Here is a 16983-nt window from a genome sequence, read left to right on the forward strand (position 1 = left end):
CCTCTGCCGTCCCTAGGATCTCCTGATCTTTCCCCTGGCCCTCCGTCATCTTCCTGTAAAAAAAAATGGCGGGCACATGCGCAGTGCCCGGCAACAATAGGGAATTTTTCCTATTGGTTCCTTTTGATCACTGCGATAGGGTCTATCACAGTGATCAGAAGTAAAAAAAATAGTAAATCAAATCTCCCTTTGTCACACCTTAGTTACATAAAAATGTATAAAATATATTTTTTCCATTCTTTGCCGTTAGGTTGTGTTTGGGTTAGGGTTGTGTTAGGGTTAGGGTGAGGGTTGTGTTAGGGTGAGGGTTGTGTTAGGGTGAGGGTTTGTGTTTGGGTGAGGGTTGTGTTTGGGTGAAGGTTGTGTTTGGGTGAGGGTTGTGTTTGGGTGAGGGTTGTGTTTGGGTGAGGGTTGTGTTTGGGTGAAGGTTGTGTTTGGGTGAGGGTTTGGGTGAGGGTGAGGGTTTGTGTTAGGGTGAGGGTTGCGTTAGGGTGAGGTTTGCGTTAGGGTGAGGGTTGCGTTAGGGTGAGGGTTGCGTTAGGGTGAGGGTTGCGTTAGGGTGAGGGTTGCGTTAGGGTGAGGGTTGCGTTAGGGTGAGGGTTATGTTAGGATTAGGGTGAGGGTTGTGTTAGAATTAGGGTTGCGTTAGGGTGAGGGTTGCGTTAGGGTGAGGGTTATGTTAGGATTAGGGTGAGGGTTGTGTTAGAATTAGGGTTGCGTTAGGGTGAGGGTTGCGTTAGGGTGAGGGTTGCGTTAGGGTGAGGGTTGCGTTAGGGTTGCGTTAGGGTGAGGGTTGCGTTAGGGTGAGGGTGGTGTTAGGGTGAGGGTTGCGTTAGGGTGAGGGTTGTGTTAGAATTAGGGTTGTGTTAGGGTGAGGGTTATGATAGAGTTAGAATTAGGGATAGAGTTAGGGTTGTGTTAGGGTGAGGGTTATGTTAGGATTAGGGTGAGGGTTGTGTTAGAATTAGGGTTGTGTTAGGGTGAGGGTTATGTTAGGATTAGGGTGAGGGTTGTGTTAGGATTAGGGTTGTGTTAGGGTGAGGGTTATGTTAGGATTAGGGTGAGGGTTGTGTTAGAATTAGGGTTGTGTTAGGGTGAGGGTTATGATAGAGTTAGAATTAGGGATAGAGTTAGGGTTGGAGTTAGGCTTGTGTTGGGATTACGGTTAGGGTTGGGATTTTTTCAAAAGGAAAGAAAAAAACATGACGATATCATGACTAGTGTTGATCTCAAGTGCTTGCTACTTGAGTTTGCATCGGGTGCTCGGGTATGCACCGAGTATCGCGGGTGCTTGAGTCCCTGCCCCGCATGTTTCACGGTTGTTAAACATCCAAAAAAAAAACATGCCATACACGGGCAATCCCCACATGTTTTTTTTTTGGGTGTCTAACAGCCGCAAAACATGCGGGGCGGGAACTCGAGCATGTCACTCAAGCACCCGCGATACTCAGTGCATACCCAAGCAACCATTGCAAACTCAAGTAGCGAGCACTTGCGCTCAACACTAATGACAACATATTCAATATGACGACCTAATGTTATCAAATTCTGTGTCGTACCTCTGGGTTCAAAATGTTCACTATATCCCTGTATAAAATCATTGAGGGGTTTAGTTTCCAAAATGGGGTTACTTGTGGGGGTTTTCCACTGTTTAGGCGCATCAGGGGCTCTCCAAACGCGACATGGTGTCCGCTCTCGATTCTAGCCAATTTTGCATTCAAAAAGTCAAATGGCGCTCCTTCCCTTCCGAGCCCTGCCGTGCGCCCAAACAGTGGTTTTCCCCCACATATGGGGTATTTTCGTGCTCAGGAGAAATTGCACAACAAATTTTGTGGTCCATTTTCTTTTTTCATCCTTGTGAAAATAAAAAAAATGGGGTCTGAAGTAAAATTTTTGTGAAAAAAGTTAAATGTTAATTTTTTCCTTCCACGTTGCTTCAGTTCCTGTGAAGCACGTAAAGGGTTAATAAACTTCTTGAATGTGGTTTTGAGCACCTTGAGTGATGCAGTTTTTAGAATGGTGTCACTTTTGGGTATTTTCTGTCATAAAAACCCTTCAAAGTCACTTCAAATGTGATGTGGTCCCTAAACAAACAAAATGGTTTTGTAAATTTTGCTGTAAAAATGAGAAATGGCTGGTCAACTTTTAGCCTTACAACTTCTTAACAAAAAATTTTTTTTTGCAAAAATTGTGCTGATGTAAAGTAGACATGTGGGAAATGTTATTTATTAACTATTTTGTATGACATAGCTCTCTTATTTAAGGGCATAAGAATTCAAAGTTTGAAAATTGCAAAATTTTCGGAAAATTTTCATTTTTTTTTCACAAGTAGCCAGAATTGTAAAATTTGGCCTGGTCATTAAGGACATAATTGGCTCCGTCACTAAGGGGTTAAAGGGAGCCTGACATGTCTGACCTGCAGGCGGATGTTACACAGCAGCAGGAGCTGATCAGATTGATAGACATTATTGTTGGGAAAGTTTCAATTAAAGGGTTATCTCAGCAGATAGAAGTATAATAAAACATAACTTTTATTTGATATTAATAAAAGCAGGGGGCTCAAAAAACATGCAAGACAAACAATTAACAAACAAATAAGAGAAGTGATCCATGAGTCCTCACAGGTGCACACACTGTGGAGCACCTTTTCAGTGGGAATTATCGAGCCCTAACCCTTTATAGTGGCTACCCACCCACCCCTTTCTCCCCTGAGGAGTATGAAAACGAAACGCGTCGGGAGGGGTTAATTCAGGGCAATTACAGTTTCCAGACTATGTGGGTCTCCACTGGGGTAATGTGTGTCATGATATTTATATTGCCCCCCCCCCCACTCTGTTGTGTCCCTAATTTATCCATTTTTTATATGGCCTTTGTCTGGAATCTCAACTACCTGCACAGGACAACCAAATGGTGAGATTGTTCTAGTCAGGGATAACTCACAGAGGGACGACACCGGGGAGATCAAGCGATATCTCACTGTGCCGTCACGCTGTCAGTATTTCGCCCGGAATCGCGAGCACGCGATCCAAACTACTCGCTACGTGAATATCGGCAAGCGACCAGTGAGAGTATGGCGTCACACCTCGGAGTTCCAAAGCCTGGAATCTGTGTTTATGCCCTCCGTATGGTCACTGTCAGCTTCACGACAGCCCAATTATTATTATCCTCTGCCACCACCGGCCGAGTTTGAAATATAATACAGGCCTGGCCGGACTCCTGTGTTTTGGTAGCGTATATGGCTTCGGGGAAGGGAACGATTACAGGACAAAAGAAACAGGACTATTAAATTTGATATTTAATCCAAAAGGGAGGCACTGTTTAAGAAAAAATATATACAAGGATGTTACAAATGAGACATTAAAATACATAAGCAGTTACATAAAATAAACAGGATAAAAGAAGAAAAAATTACATTATACGATCACGGAGACGATTCGATATAGGTGGAGGAGGGGCTCTTCAGTTTGATTATGCTGTTATCGAACAGGACCCGTTGCTTATAATTCTTATTCCCCCCTGGCAATGAGTCCTTCTGTAATGTCCATGGGTTCTCTTATACCTAAGGGGAGATCTGTCCACACGCCCCTTGTGGTGACATCATGTTGGCTGGTCTCCAATCTGTACATTTTTATTAAAAACGTTAGCTTCTGTGATAACTCATTGCTCGTTGATCGCAGAAGCTTGCAAACGACGCCATTTTTTCCCTTATGATTTTATCTTCAGTTAGAGACCACACATCGCATAGCTGCAGTCTAGTGTTTTGCGCTACAGCTCTCTGATTTGGCTTGCAACAATGAAAAACTGTGTATGCATTCCTCGGCTGTTTCCGTCACTAGAAATATGGGTCCAATTATTGTCAGACGCATGGAACTTACAATATTTCATATTTCGTTTTGTAGTCGGATTGTCTGGAGATTTCTTTGTTAAGCTTGGGAAAGCAACTTTCCCAGTTACAAGCAAATTAGTGCAATCCTGCCAGTAATTACTGCCCTGCGTGTGCCAGGGACAAGAGCTTGCTTCCTAACGAAGTTATAACACTCCTTGGCTGGCGTTTGTTTGTGTAAGCTATTTCTCAGGCGTGTGTTAATTGGGGCTTTTGTGCTGAGCAAAAGGAGAATAAGGGAGGGGGGTGAACATCTATGTCAGGCAAATATGGAAGAACATTTTCCTGACATTAATATTTCCCTGACAGCTCCATTAATTATTTCTATGGTTATTGAAATTTCCACATTTGTGTATGTGCCTTTAACTTGCTCCTTTTGAGAGGACAGAGTGTGCACCCGTGAGGACTCATGGGTCACTTCTCTTAGTTGTTTGTTAATTGTTTGTCTTGCATGTTTTTGAGCCCCCTGCTTTTATTAATTACAAATAAAAGTTATGTTTTTTTATACTTCGATCTGCTGAGATAACCCATCCTTGACTGATAGATGCCCCCCCCCCCCCCATTCCAAGGTTTCAATTAAACTTGTATTTTATTCCTTGAAATTCCTGGTGTTTGTGTGTACATGGGTCCGGTAGGTGGGGGGTTGCTCAGTGACTGACATGTAGGGACCCCTAGTTCTGGAATATGTGGATGCAGCAACGACCAACAAATGTCATAGGATAGAACTGATGAGAATTTCCCTCCCCAGCAGATTATGCAAAAGTCATGAAGACGTTCAGCTCCCCGAAGATCCTCCACTACACCACATCCCTGAAAGTGATGGACCTCCTGCCATACGGCAGCCCCCTGCCGCCACCACCAGCTCCCCCTCCGCCAGAGGAAGAACCGAGGGTCCGACCGGACAAACAGTAAGAGACATCTTATAAGGGTCCTGACATTCCCATGTGCTGAAAGAAGGCAGAGATCATAAATATGTAAGGTCTTATATACCGAGAATATTTGGGTATACGGAACGCCGTGTGACTATTCTATACACAGCCTCTAAGGGTAATTATCACAGTGATGATGGTGGTGGTTGTCCTGATGCAATATACAACCCTGCTGCTGCTTCACCCTTTCCCATCAAAGTCACCAGCGTTGTATATACTGCGCATTACATATAGTACAGGTGTATATACTGCGCATTACATATAGTACAGGTGTATATACTGCGCATTACATATAGTACAGGTGTATACACTGTGCATTACATATAGTACAGGTGTATACACTGCGCATTACATATAGTACAGGTGTATACACTGCGCATTACATATAGTACAGGTGTATACACTGCGCATTACATATAGTACAGGTGTATATACTGTGCATTACATATAGTACAGGTGTATACACTGCGCATTACATATAGTACAGGTGTATACACTGCGCATTACATATAGTACAGGTGTATATACTGTGCATTACATATAGTACATGTGCATACACTGCAAATTACATATAGTACAGGTGTATACACTGCGCATTACATATAGTACAGGTGTAAGATTCCTGGAGAGGGAACTGTTGTGTAAGCTTCCATTGCTCCCTCATTATTTCCCATAATTCCTCGGTCATTCTGGAAATGGCTTTTATTGCTTTCTGACGTCAGCGATCAGATCTGTGCGTCGGCTGCACTCATTCATGTGTGCACAATGGGTGCCGGCTGCAGAGTATACTGTATGCAGAATTATTAGGCAGGTTGTATTTTAGAGGATTATTTTTATTATTGATCAACAACTATGTTCTCAATCAACCCAAAAGACTCATAAATATCCAAGCTTAATATTTTTGGAAGTTGGAGTGGTTTTTTTTTTAGATTTGGCTATCTTAGGAGGATATCTGTTTGTGCAGGTAACTATTACTGGGCAGAATTATTAGGCAATTTAATAAAAACCAAATATAATCCCATCTCACTTGTTTATTTTCACCAGGTAAACCAATATCAGTGCACAAAATTTAGAAATAAACATTTCTGACATGCAAAAATAAAAACCCAAAAAATTAGTGCTGAATATATCCACCTTTCTTTATGATGACACTCAGCAGCCTTCCATCCATAGATTCTGTCAGTTGCTTGATCTGTTTTCAATCAGCATTGCGTGCAGCAGCCACCACAGCCTCCCAGACACTGCTCCCAGAGGTGTACTGTTTTCCCTCCCTGTAGATCTCACCACAGCCTCCCAGACACTGTTCCCAGAGGTGTACTGTTTTCCCTCCCTGTAGATCTCACATTTTATGATGGACCACAGGTTCTCTATGGGGTTCAGATCAGGTGAACAAGGGGGCTATGTCATTATTTTTTCTTCTTTTAGACCTTTACTGGCCAGCCACACTGTGGAGTAGATGGATGCATGTGATGGAGCATTGTACTGCATGAAAATCATGTTTTTCTTGAACGATACTGACTTCTTCCTGTACCACTGCTTGAAGAAGTTGTCTTCCAGAAACTGGCAGTAGGTCTGGGAGTTGAGCTTCACTCCATCCTCAACTCGAAAAGGTCCCACAAGTTCATCTTTGATGATACCAGCCCATACCAGTACCCCACCTCCACCTTGCTGGCGTCTGAGTCGGAGTGGAGCTCTCTGCCCTTTATTGATCCAGCCTCTGGCCCATCCATCTGGCCCATCAAGAGTCACTCTCATTTCATCAGCCCATAAAACCTTTGAAAAATCAGTCTTAAGATATTTCTTGGCCCATTCTTGACGTTTTATCTTATGTTTCTTGTTCATAGGTGGTGGTTTTTCAGTCTTCCTTACCTTGGCCATGTCCCAGAGTATCGCACACCTTGTGCTTTTTGATACTCCAGTAACGTTGCAGCTCTGAAATATGGCAAAACTGGTGGTGAATGGCATCTTGGCAGCTTCACACTTGATTTTCCTTAATTCATGGGCAGTTGTTTTGCGCCTTTTTCGGCCAACACGCTTCTTGCGACCCTGTTGGCTATTTGCCATGAAACACTTGATTGTTCGGTGATCACGCTTCAAAAGTTTGGAAATTTCAAGACTGCTGCATCCCTCTGCAAGGCATCTCACAATACTGGACTTTTCAGAGCCGTCAAATCTCTCTTCTGACCCATTTTGCCAAAGGAAAGGAAGTTGCCTAATAATTAAGCGCACCTTATATAGGGTGTTGATGTCATTAGTCAACACCCCTCCTCATTACAGAGATGCACATCACCAGATTTACTTCATTGGTAGTTGGCTCTCAAGAATATGCAGCTTGGAGTAGGACAACATGTATAAAAAGTATCAAAGTGATCAAAATACGCATTTGCCTAATAATTCGGCACACAGTGTATTTCACCAGATACACTACTACCTTAAGAAAGAAAGAAGTCTTTATATATATATATTACTTATGATGGGCAGTGCCAGGTGACAGAGCGAATTTGTGCTGCCTGCCGGGGTCATTGTATGAAAGTGCAGCTCTGGAGTATAATACAGGAGGTAACTCAGGATCAGTAATGTAATGTATGTACACAGTGACTGCACCAGCAGAATAGTGAGTGCAGCTCTGGAGTATAATACAGGAGGTAACTCAGGATCAGTAATGTAATGTATGTACACAGTGACTGCACCAGCAGAATAGTGAGTGCAGCTCTGGAGTATAATACAGGATGTAACTCAGGATCAGTAATGTAATGTATGTACACAGTGACTGCACCAGCAGAATAGTGAGTGCAGCTCTGGAGTATAATACAGGATGTAACTCAGGATCAGTAATGTAATGTATGTACACAGTGACTGCACCAGCAGAATAGTGAGTGCAGCTCTGGAGTATAATACAGGAGGTAACTCAGGATCAGTAATGTAATGTATGTACACAGTGACTGCACCAGCAGAATAGTGAGTGCAGCTCTGGAGTATAATACAGGAGGTAACTCAGGATCAGTAATGTAATGTATGTACACAGTGACTGCACCAGCAGAATAGTGAGTGCAGCTCTGGAGTATAATACAGGATGTAACTCAGGATCAGTAATGTAATGTATGTACACAGTGACTGCACCAGCAGAATAGTGAGTGCAGCTCTGGAGTATAATACAGGATGTAACTCAGGATCAGTAATGTAATGTATGTACACAGTGACTGCACCAGCAGAATAGTGAGTGCAGCTCTGGAGTATAATACAGGAGGTAACTCAGGATCAGTAATGTAATGTATGTACACAGTGACTGCACCAGCAGAATAGTGAGTGCAGCTCTGGAGTATAATACAGGAGGTAACTCAGGATCAGTAATGTAATGTATGTACATAGTGACTGCACCAGCAGAATAGTGAGTGCAGCTCTGGAGTATAATACAGGAGGTAACTCAGGATCAGTAATGTAATGTATGTACACAGTGACTACACCAGCAGAATAGTGAGTGCAGCTCTGGAGTATAATACAGGATGTAACTCAGGATCAGTAATGTAATGCATGTACACAGTGACTACACCAGCAGAATAGTGAGTGCAGCTCTGGAGTATAATACAGGATGTAACTCAGGATCAGTAATGTAATGTATGTACACAGTGACTGCACCAGCAGAATAGTGAGTGCAGCTCTGGAGTATAATACAGGATGTAACTCAGGATCAGTAATGTAATGTATGTACACAGTGACTGCACCAGCAGAATAGTGATTGCAGCTCTGGGGTATAATACAGGATGTAACTCAGGATCAGTAATGTAATGTATGTACACAGTGACTGCACCAGCAGAATAGTGAGTGCAGCTCTGGAGTATAATACAGGAGGTAACTCAGGATCAGTAATGTAATGTATGTACACAGTGACTGCACCAGCAGAATAGTGAGTGCAGCTCTGGAGTATAATACAGGAGGTAACTCAGGATCAGTAATGTAATGTATGTACACAGTGACTGCACCAGCAGAATAGTGAGTGCAGCTCTGGAGTATAATACAGGAGGTAACTCAGGATCAGTAATGTAATGTATGTACACAGTGACTACACCAGCAGAATAGTGAGTGCAGCTCTGGAGTATAATACAGGATGTAACTCAGGATCAGTAATGTAATGCATGTACACAGTGACTACACCAGCAGAATAGTGAGTGCAGCTCTGGAGTATAATACAGGATGTAACTCAGGATCAGTAATGTAATGTATGTACACAGTGACTGCACCAGCAGAATAGTGAGTGCAGCTCTGGAGTATAATACAGGATGTAACTCAGGATCAGTAATGTAATGTATGTACACAGTGACTGCACCAGCAGAATAGTGATTGCAGCTCTGGGGTATAATACAGGATGTAACTCAGGATCAGTAATGTAATGTATGTACACAGTGACTGCACCAGCAGAATGGTGAGTGCAGCTCTGGAGTATAATACAGGATGTAACTCAGGATCAGTAATGTAATGTATGTGACGCGCCCCTGGGCCTTCTGTGTCGTGCGGCATCGCGTGCACGGGGGAGCTTACCCGGAGCCGGATCTGTTGAGGGTTGTAGTCTCGTGGCGGTGATCCGGTCCGTGCCCAGGGAGTCAGACTAAGTGGCGCTGTATCAGCGGTAGATGTTGAACGACTACGCCACCCGTTGAGTACAGCTAAGGAGCTGCTGCTGCAGGGCAGACCGCTGAGGCCGGTGGTAGGATTGTGCAGCGTGATAGTATAACCCCCAACGGGAGGGGTATGGCCTCAGGGCAGCCGACGTGGATGATGGGGGTAGCAGGAACCACTCGGAGACGGTACGGTGTAGTTCAGGGTCTTTACTGGTGACAAAGATAGACCCTCCCGGAGTACTGGCTAGCGATTGGGGCCTGGTCAGTCCTTGAGCAGATGGGATCTCCCCTGGCCAGGCGGAGTTGTAGGCCTCCCAAACTAACGATACTCTTCTGGCTACCTTGCTAGAAGCGGGTATAAGTAGCCCACGTCCCTGAGTGTACCGTGTGGTGCTCACCCGTATGGCCGGTGACTCGGGGCCTTCTAGTAGCTTCCGCTCCACGACGGCGGTGCTGGTCCCACGCGTGTGACCGTGCCTTCGGGTTTCTGGGCCAGAGGACCTGCAATCCCCTGCCGGTCGGTTTCTGCTGCTGGATAGGAGTTAGTCCCCACAGCCTCGGACTCCGGGTCCGGTGATAACTTCTCAGTCAGGGCGAGCTCTGCAGCTGCCAGCCCCTGACTCCTTGTAACACTGCTCCCACAGAGCTCCTGTTGTTTCTTCCCATAGCTGCTTCTCTTCTCTGTCTCTACTTCTGGCATGGCCCAGGAGCTGGGCCCAGCCGGAGCCACAGCTCCCTGTCAGCCCTCCTGGCTGAACTCTCCCTCTGAACTCTCTAACCCTGCCTCAGCCCCAGGTTTATATAGGGGAAGTTCTTCCCCTCCCAGGACTGGGCAGGAGGTGTGGCATGCATAGGATTCCTGACCAAGAGACCTCCCACCTGCTCTCAGACATAACATTGCTGTTACTGTGGAAACCAGACCCCTGGGGTGCCACATTCCCCCCTAGTGAAATTTAGTACTCCGGGACTAAACATATTTTTAGAAAAACATAACAAGGTATAAACAATAATAATACAATAAGAAAAACACATAAAGATGGTTACGGCGTGTCCGCAACCGGGTGCAGTTTTGAAGAAAAGCAAGGTGTCCATTTCACCAAAACAGGGAGACGTAACCAGGTAGGGGTCTGTCCTGCCCCGAGTCCTTAACAGTCTTTAGTCCATTCCTGGGTTACGCTCCAACCATGTACAAAGGATTCCCGGTAAATCCACCAAAGACTCCCATAAATTACTAGAAACACATAATTATTTACAGGATATGGCCGCTCTCAGTCCTCGGCCAGTGGGGATAAGGAATGGCTGCTCACAGTCCTCAGCCTGGTTTAAGATAGGGGCACATGGGGAACAATTCACTAATCCCAACGGGGACCATATTTTAATTAGCAGCAGTCCTTGTACCCTTACGGGTAACTATTTACAGCTCTTTATTCACGCTACTTCCCTTCAGTAGCTATGTCCTCTTTGTTCTCCCTCCTGAGGGTAGTCCTCAGACCCGTCCGGGTCCTCTTGGCTTTCCTCGTATTGGTAGTACTGCAGCTCCTCCTCGGTTAGCTGGGTTAGTATCTCTGCGACAGTCCTCCTCCCAGGTGGCCAGGACTTTATCTCCCTTTGGGCTGCCCCGGTTAATTGGGCCACCAGGATGCTCACTTTTTGCTCTTCTGTGAGGGGGTACACCTGGAAGAGGCTATCCAGCTTTTCACTAAAGTCATTCAGGGTATGTGACTCCCCTGAGTATTGGGGTAGCCAGGCTGCTCCCGGGATATAGGGCATGGTGAAAGGCATGACTGCAGCAGCGCTGGCGCTGGCGGGGGTTGAGGCAGTGAAGCTCTCCTCCGTATCCGACATCTTCCTCCCCCCTAGTGGACCGTGGCCTACCTTGCGATGATCCTCTTCCGTAGGCCGCGGCTCCGCTGTGGATCGTCAGGGTTGAGGACCTTCCGTCGCGCTCCTGTGACGTCAGCGTCTGCTGGGCTCCTTCCAGGACCTTACGCGACGTCCGGACGTGAGGCGGGGCTTCAGTTCTCGCGCGCTTTCGGAGTCCACGCCCCTCTTCTTCCCGCGCGGCGTCTTCAAGATGGCGTCCAACGGCGGGAAAACTCCACGGAAGGCGGGAAGAAGGCTGAAGATGGCGCCGGATGGCGGGAATCTTCACGGATGGCGGGAAGAAGGCTGAAGATGGCGCCGGATGGCGGGAATCTTCACCGATGGCGGGAAGGAGGCTGAAGATGGCGCCGGATGGCGGGAATCTTCACCACTGGTAAGTTTGAACAGTCTGTTTCAGGCACGCAGTACCCGGTGGTTGCGGGCACGAAATCCTGCCGACTACGCCAAAAGTTGACGTGCCCCTGGGCCTTCTGTGTCCTGCGGCATCGCGTGCACGGGGGAGCTTACCCGGAGCCGGATCTGTTGAGGGTTGTAGTCTCGTGGCGGTGATCCGGTCCGTGCCCAGGGAGTCAGACTAAGTGGCGCTGTATCAGCGGTAGATGTTGAACGACTACGCCACCCGTTGAGTACAGCTAAGGAGCTGCTGCTGCAGGGCAGACCGCTGAGGCCGGTGGTAGGATTGTGCAGCGTGATAGTATAACCCCCAACGGGAGGGGTATGGCCTCAGGGCAGCCGACGTGGATGATGGGGGTAGCAGGAACCACTCGGAGACGGTACGGTGTAGTTCAGGGTCTTTACTGGTGACAAAGATAGACCCTCCCGGAGTACTGGCTAGCGATTGGGGCCTGGTCAGTCCTTGAGCAGATGGGATCTCCCCTGGCCAGGCGGAGTTGTAGGCCTCCCAAACTAACGATACTCTTCTGGCTACCTTGCTAGAAGCGGGTATAAGTAGCCCACGTCCCTGAGTGTACCGTGTGGTGCTCACCCGTATGGCCGGTGACTCGGGGCCTTCTAGTAGCTTCCGCTCTCCGACGGCGGTGCTGGTCCCACGCGTGTGACCGTGCCTTCGGGTTTCTGGGCCAGAGGACCTGCAATCCCCTGCCGGTCGGTTTCTGCTGCTGGATAGGAGTTAGTCCCCACAGCCTCGGACTCCGGGTCCGGTGATAACTTCTCAGTCAGGGCGAGCTCTGCAGCTGCCAGCCCCTGACTCCTTGTAACACTGCTCCCACAGAGCTCCTGTTGTTTCTTCCCATAGCTGCTTCTCTTCTCTGTCTCTACTTCTGGCATGGCCCAGGAGCTGGGCCCAGCCGGAGCCACAGCTCCCTGTCAGCCCTCCTGGCTGAACTCTCCCTCTGAACTCTCTAACCCTGCCTCAGCCCCAGGTTTATATAGGGGAAGTTCTTCCCCTCCCAGGACTGGGCAGGAGGTGTGGCATGCACAGGATCCCTGACCAAGAGACCTCCCACCTGCTCTCAGACATAACATTGCTGTTACTGTGGAAACCAGACCCCTGGGGTGCCACATATGTACACAGTGACTGCACCAGCAGAATAGTGAGTGCAGCTCTGGGGTATAATACAGGAGGTAACTCAGGATCAGTAATGTAATGTATGTACACAGTGACTGCACCAGCAGAATAGTGAGTGCAGCTCTGGAGTATAATACAGGATGTAACTCAGGATCAGTAATGTAATGTATGTACACAGTGACTGCACCAGCAGAATAGTGAGTGCAGCTCTGGAGTATAATACAGGATGTAACTCAGGATCAGTAATGTAATGTATGTACACAGTGACTGCACCAGCAGAATAGTGAGTGCAGCTCTGGAGTATAATACAGGATGTAACTCAGGATCAGTAATGTAATGTATGTACACAGTGACTCCACCAGCAGAATAGTGAGCGCAGCTCTGGAGTATAATACAGGATGTAACTCAGGATCAGTAATGTAATGTATATACACAGTGACTGCACCAGCAGAATAGTGAGTGCAGCTCTGGAGTATAATACAGGAGGTAACTCAGGATCAGTAATGTAATGTATGTACACAGTGACTGCACCAGCAGAATAGTGAGTGCAGCTCTGGAGTATAATACAGGATGTAACTCAGGATCAGTAATGTAATGTATGTACACAGTGACTGCACCAGCAGAATAGTGAGTGCAGCTCTGGAGTATAATACAGGATGTAACTCAGGATCAGTAATGTAATGTATGTACACAGTGACTACACCAGCAAAATAGTGAGTGCAGCTCTGGAGTATGATACAGGATGTAACTCAGGATCAGTAATGTAATGTATGTACACAGTGACTGCACCAGCAGAATGGTGAGTGCAGCTCTGTAGTATAATACAGGATGTAACTCAGGATCAGTAATGTAATGTATGTACACAGTGACTACACCAGCAGAATAGTGAGTGCAGCTCTGGAGTATAATACAAGATGTAACTCAGGATCAGTAATGTAATGTATGTACACAGTGACTGCACCAGCAGAATAGTGAGTGCAGCTCTGGAGTATAATACAGGAGGTAACTCAGGATCAGTAATGTAATGTATGTACACAGTGACTGCACCAGCAGAATAGTGAGTGCAGCTCTGGAGTATAATACAGGAGGTAACTCAGGATCAGTAATGTAATGTATGTACACAGTGACTACACCAGCAGAATAGTGAGTGCAGCTCTGGAGTATAATACAGGATGTAACTCAGGATCAGTAATGTAATGTATGTACACAGTGACTGCACCAGCAGAATAGTGAGTGCAGCTCTGGGGTATAATACAGGATGTAACTCAGGATCAGTAATGTAATGTATGTACACAGTGACTGGACCAGCAGGATAGTGAGTGCAGCTCTGGAGTATAATACAGGAGGTAACTCAGGATCAGTAATGTAATGTATGTACACAGTGACTGCACCAGCAGGATAGTGAGTGCAGCTCTGGAGTATAATACAGGAGGTAACTCAGGATCAGTAATGTAATGTATGTACACAGTGACTGCACCAGCAGAATACTGAGTACAGCTCTGGAGTATAATACAGGATGTAACTCAGGATCAGTAATGTAATGTATGTACACAGTGACTGCACCAGCAGAATAGTGAGTGCAGCTCTGGAGTATAATACTGGAGGTAACTCAGGATCAGTAATGTAATGTATGTACACAGTGACTGCACCAGCAGAATAGTGAGTGCAGCTCTGGAGTATAATACAGGATGTAACTCAGGATCAGTAATGTAATGTATATACACAGTGACTGCACCAGCAGAATAGTGAGTGCAGCTCTGGAGTATAATACTGGAGGTAACTCAGGATCAGTAATGTAATGTATGTACACAGTGACTGCACCAGCAGAATAGTGAGTGCAGCTCTGGAGTATAATACAGGATGTAACTCAGGATCAGTAATGTAATGTATGTACATAGTAACTGCACCAGCAGAATAGTGAGCGCAGCTCTGGGGTATAATACAGGATGTAACTCAGGATCAGTAATGTAATGTATGCACACAGTGACTGCACCAGCAGAATAGTGAGTGCAGCTCTGGAGTATAATACAGGATGTAACTCTGGATCAGTAATGTAATGTATGTACACTGTGACTGCACCAGCAGAATAGTGAGTGCAGCTCTGGAGTATAATACAGGAGGTAACTCAGGATCAGTAATGTAATGTATGTACACAGTGACTGCACCAGCAGAATAGTGAGTGCAGCTCTGGAGTATAATACAGGATGTAGCTCAGGATCAGTAATGTAATGGATGTACATAGTGACTGCACCAGCAGAATAGTGAGTGCAGCTCTGGAGTATAATACAGGATGTAAGCCAAGATCAGTAATGTAATGTATGTACACAGTGACTGCACCAGCAGAATAGTGAGTGCAGCTCTGGAGTATTATACAGGATGTAACTCAGGATCAGTAATGTAATGTATGTACACAGTGACTGCACCAGCAGAATAGTGAGTGCAGCTCTGGAGTATAATACAGGAGGTAACTCAGGATCAGTACAGGATCAGTAATGTAATGTATGTACAGAGTGACTGCACCAGCAGAATAGTGAGTGCAGCTCTGGGGTATAATACAGGATGTAACTCAGGATCAGTAATGTAATGTATGTACACAATGACTGCACCAGCAGAATAGTGAGTGCAGCTCTGGAGTATAATACAGGATGTAACTCAGGATCAGTAATGTAATGTATGTACACAGTGACTGCACCAGCAGAATAGTGAGTGCAGCTCTGGAGTATAATACAGGATGTAACTCAGGATCAGTAATGTAATGTATGTACACAGTGACTGCACCAGCAGAATAGTGAGTGCAGCTCTGGAGTATAATACAGGATGTAACTCAGGATCAGTAATGTAATGTATGTACACAGTGACTGCACCAGCAGAATAGTGAGTGCAGCTCTGGAGTATAATACAGGATGTAACTCAGGATCAGTAATGTAATGTATGTACACAGTGACTGCACCAGCAGAATAGTGAGTGCAGCTCTGGAGTATAATACAGGATGTAACTCAGGATCAGTAATGTAATGTATGTACACAGTGACTGCACCAGCAGAATAGTGAGTGCAGCTCTGGAGTATAATACAGGATGTAACTCAGGATCAGTAATGTAATGTATGTACACAGTGACTGCACCAGCAGAATAGTGAGTGCAGCTCTGGGGTATAATACAGGATGTAACCCAGGATCAGTAATGTAATGTAACTTTCATATTGTTCCATTTGCCTCGTTTTTTTCTTGTCTTTTAGGGTCTCCATTCTGGCTACTGAACCACAACTTGATAGTCACAGAGAGAATCAGTTTTGTAAGAAGTCTTCTCCTCCGGAGTCGCTTCTCTTCAGACACACGTCATCAGTCTCGCTGTCCGTCCATGATGATACGGTGCTGACTCCAGATGACGTGGCTCATTACCTGGAGTTTAATGAACATGGAGACCGCACCCGGTGAGTCGATAGCAGGGCGTTTGCTATGAAGTCATATAAATGTATTCTGCTTGCTCTGGGGTTACCATGGTAGCCGGGACACTTCCTGCTTTCTGTCATGTGACCAGCCCTTATTAGCAGAGTGGCCGTCATACCGCAGAGTCTGTGCACAGAGCATTGAAGCTCAGACTCACGTGGATTTCCAGCTGTTGGGACACTACTACTCCCAGGATGGCCTACTGTGTTAATCAGGAATTTGTCCCATAGTAGGTGGTCATATTTTTCTGCTCCATAAAACGAGTCTGATAGATCTTGGATCAGGAGAAATTGCTTCCCTGAGATGGCAAGAGTTAATTTCTCATGCCGCCCATTATGGCGGCGAGGCCGGCGGAGATGATTGCTCCTCACAATTAGCAGCGCTGGCTCGGCACTTTTCCGCCGTCCACCGCTTTAGGTGACTTGCTGCAGTCAATCAATGGCCGGACTGACGTCTCGCTGCAGAATTTACTGGAAATGTATTGATCACAGAAGGTTTTACAGAAGGATTGCAGACTGGCACAATCCGAAGCGGCTCATCCTGGCGTCGCTGCCAAGTTATCGCATAATTCACCGAGTTATGTGCCGCGAATTCCCAGAGTGCTGCGCGCTGCAAACCGCGTGGCCAGACGGGGGATATCAGTGATGGGACTGGTATTAGCTGCGCTTAGTGATACTCTGCAGGGTCCGGACCCCTG

The 16983-nt window shown here is 46.2% G+C and overlaps 1 protein-coding gene across 3 annotated transcripts in view; it reads left to right on the forward strand.

Annotated features, from left to right (window-relative positions):
- Window positions 1–16983, forward strand: part of ROBO4 (roundabout guidance receptor 4) — a 174312-nt gene that overhangs the window by 107435 nt on the left and 49894 nt on the right. For 2 of the 3 annotated variants that reach the window (XM_073657366.1, XM_073657368.1), the window contains exons 16-17: window positions 4632–4791; window positions 16076–16270. In XM_073657366.1, coding sequence (XP_073513467.1) covers window positions 4632–4791; window positions 16076–16270 — 355 coding nt within the window. The remainder of the gene's footprint in view (window positions 1–4631; window positions 4792–16075; window positions 16271–16983) is intronic. The other variant, XM_073657367.1, reaches the window with a different exon arrangement.

This window comes from Phyllobates terribilis, unplaced genomic scaffold (assembly GCF_046119375.1).
Source record: "Phyllobates terribilis strain yellow unplaced genomic scaffold, ASM4611937v1 Scaffold_12__6_contigs__length_324123572, whole genome shotgun sequence".
NCBI lineage: Eukaryota > Metazoa > Chordata > Amphibia > Anura > Dendrobatidae > Phyllobates > Phyllobates terribilis.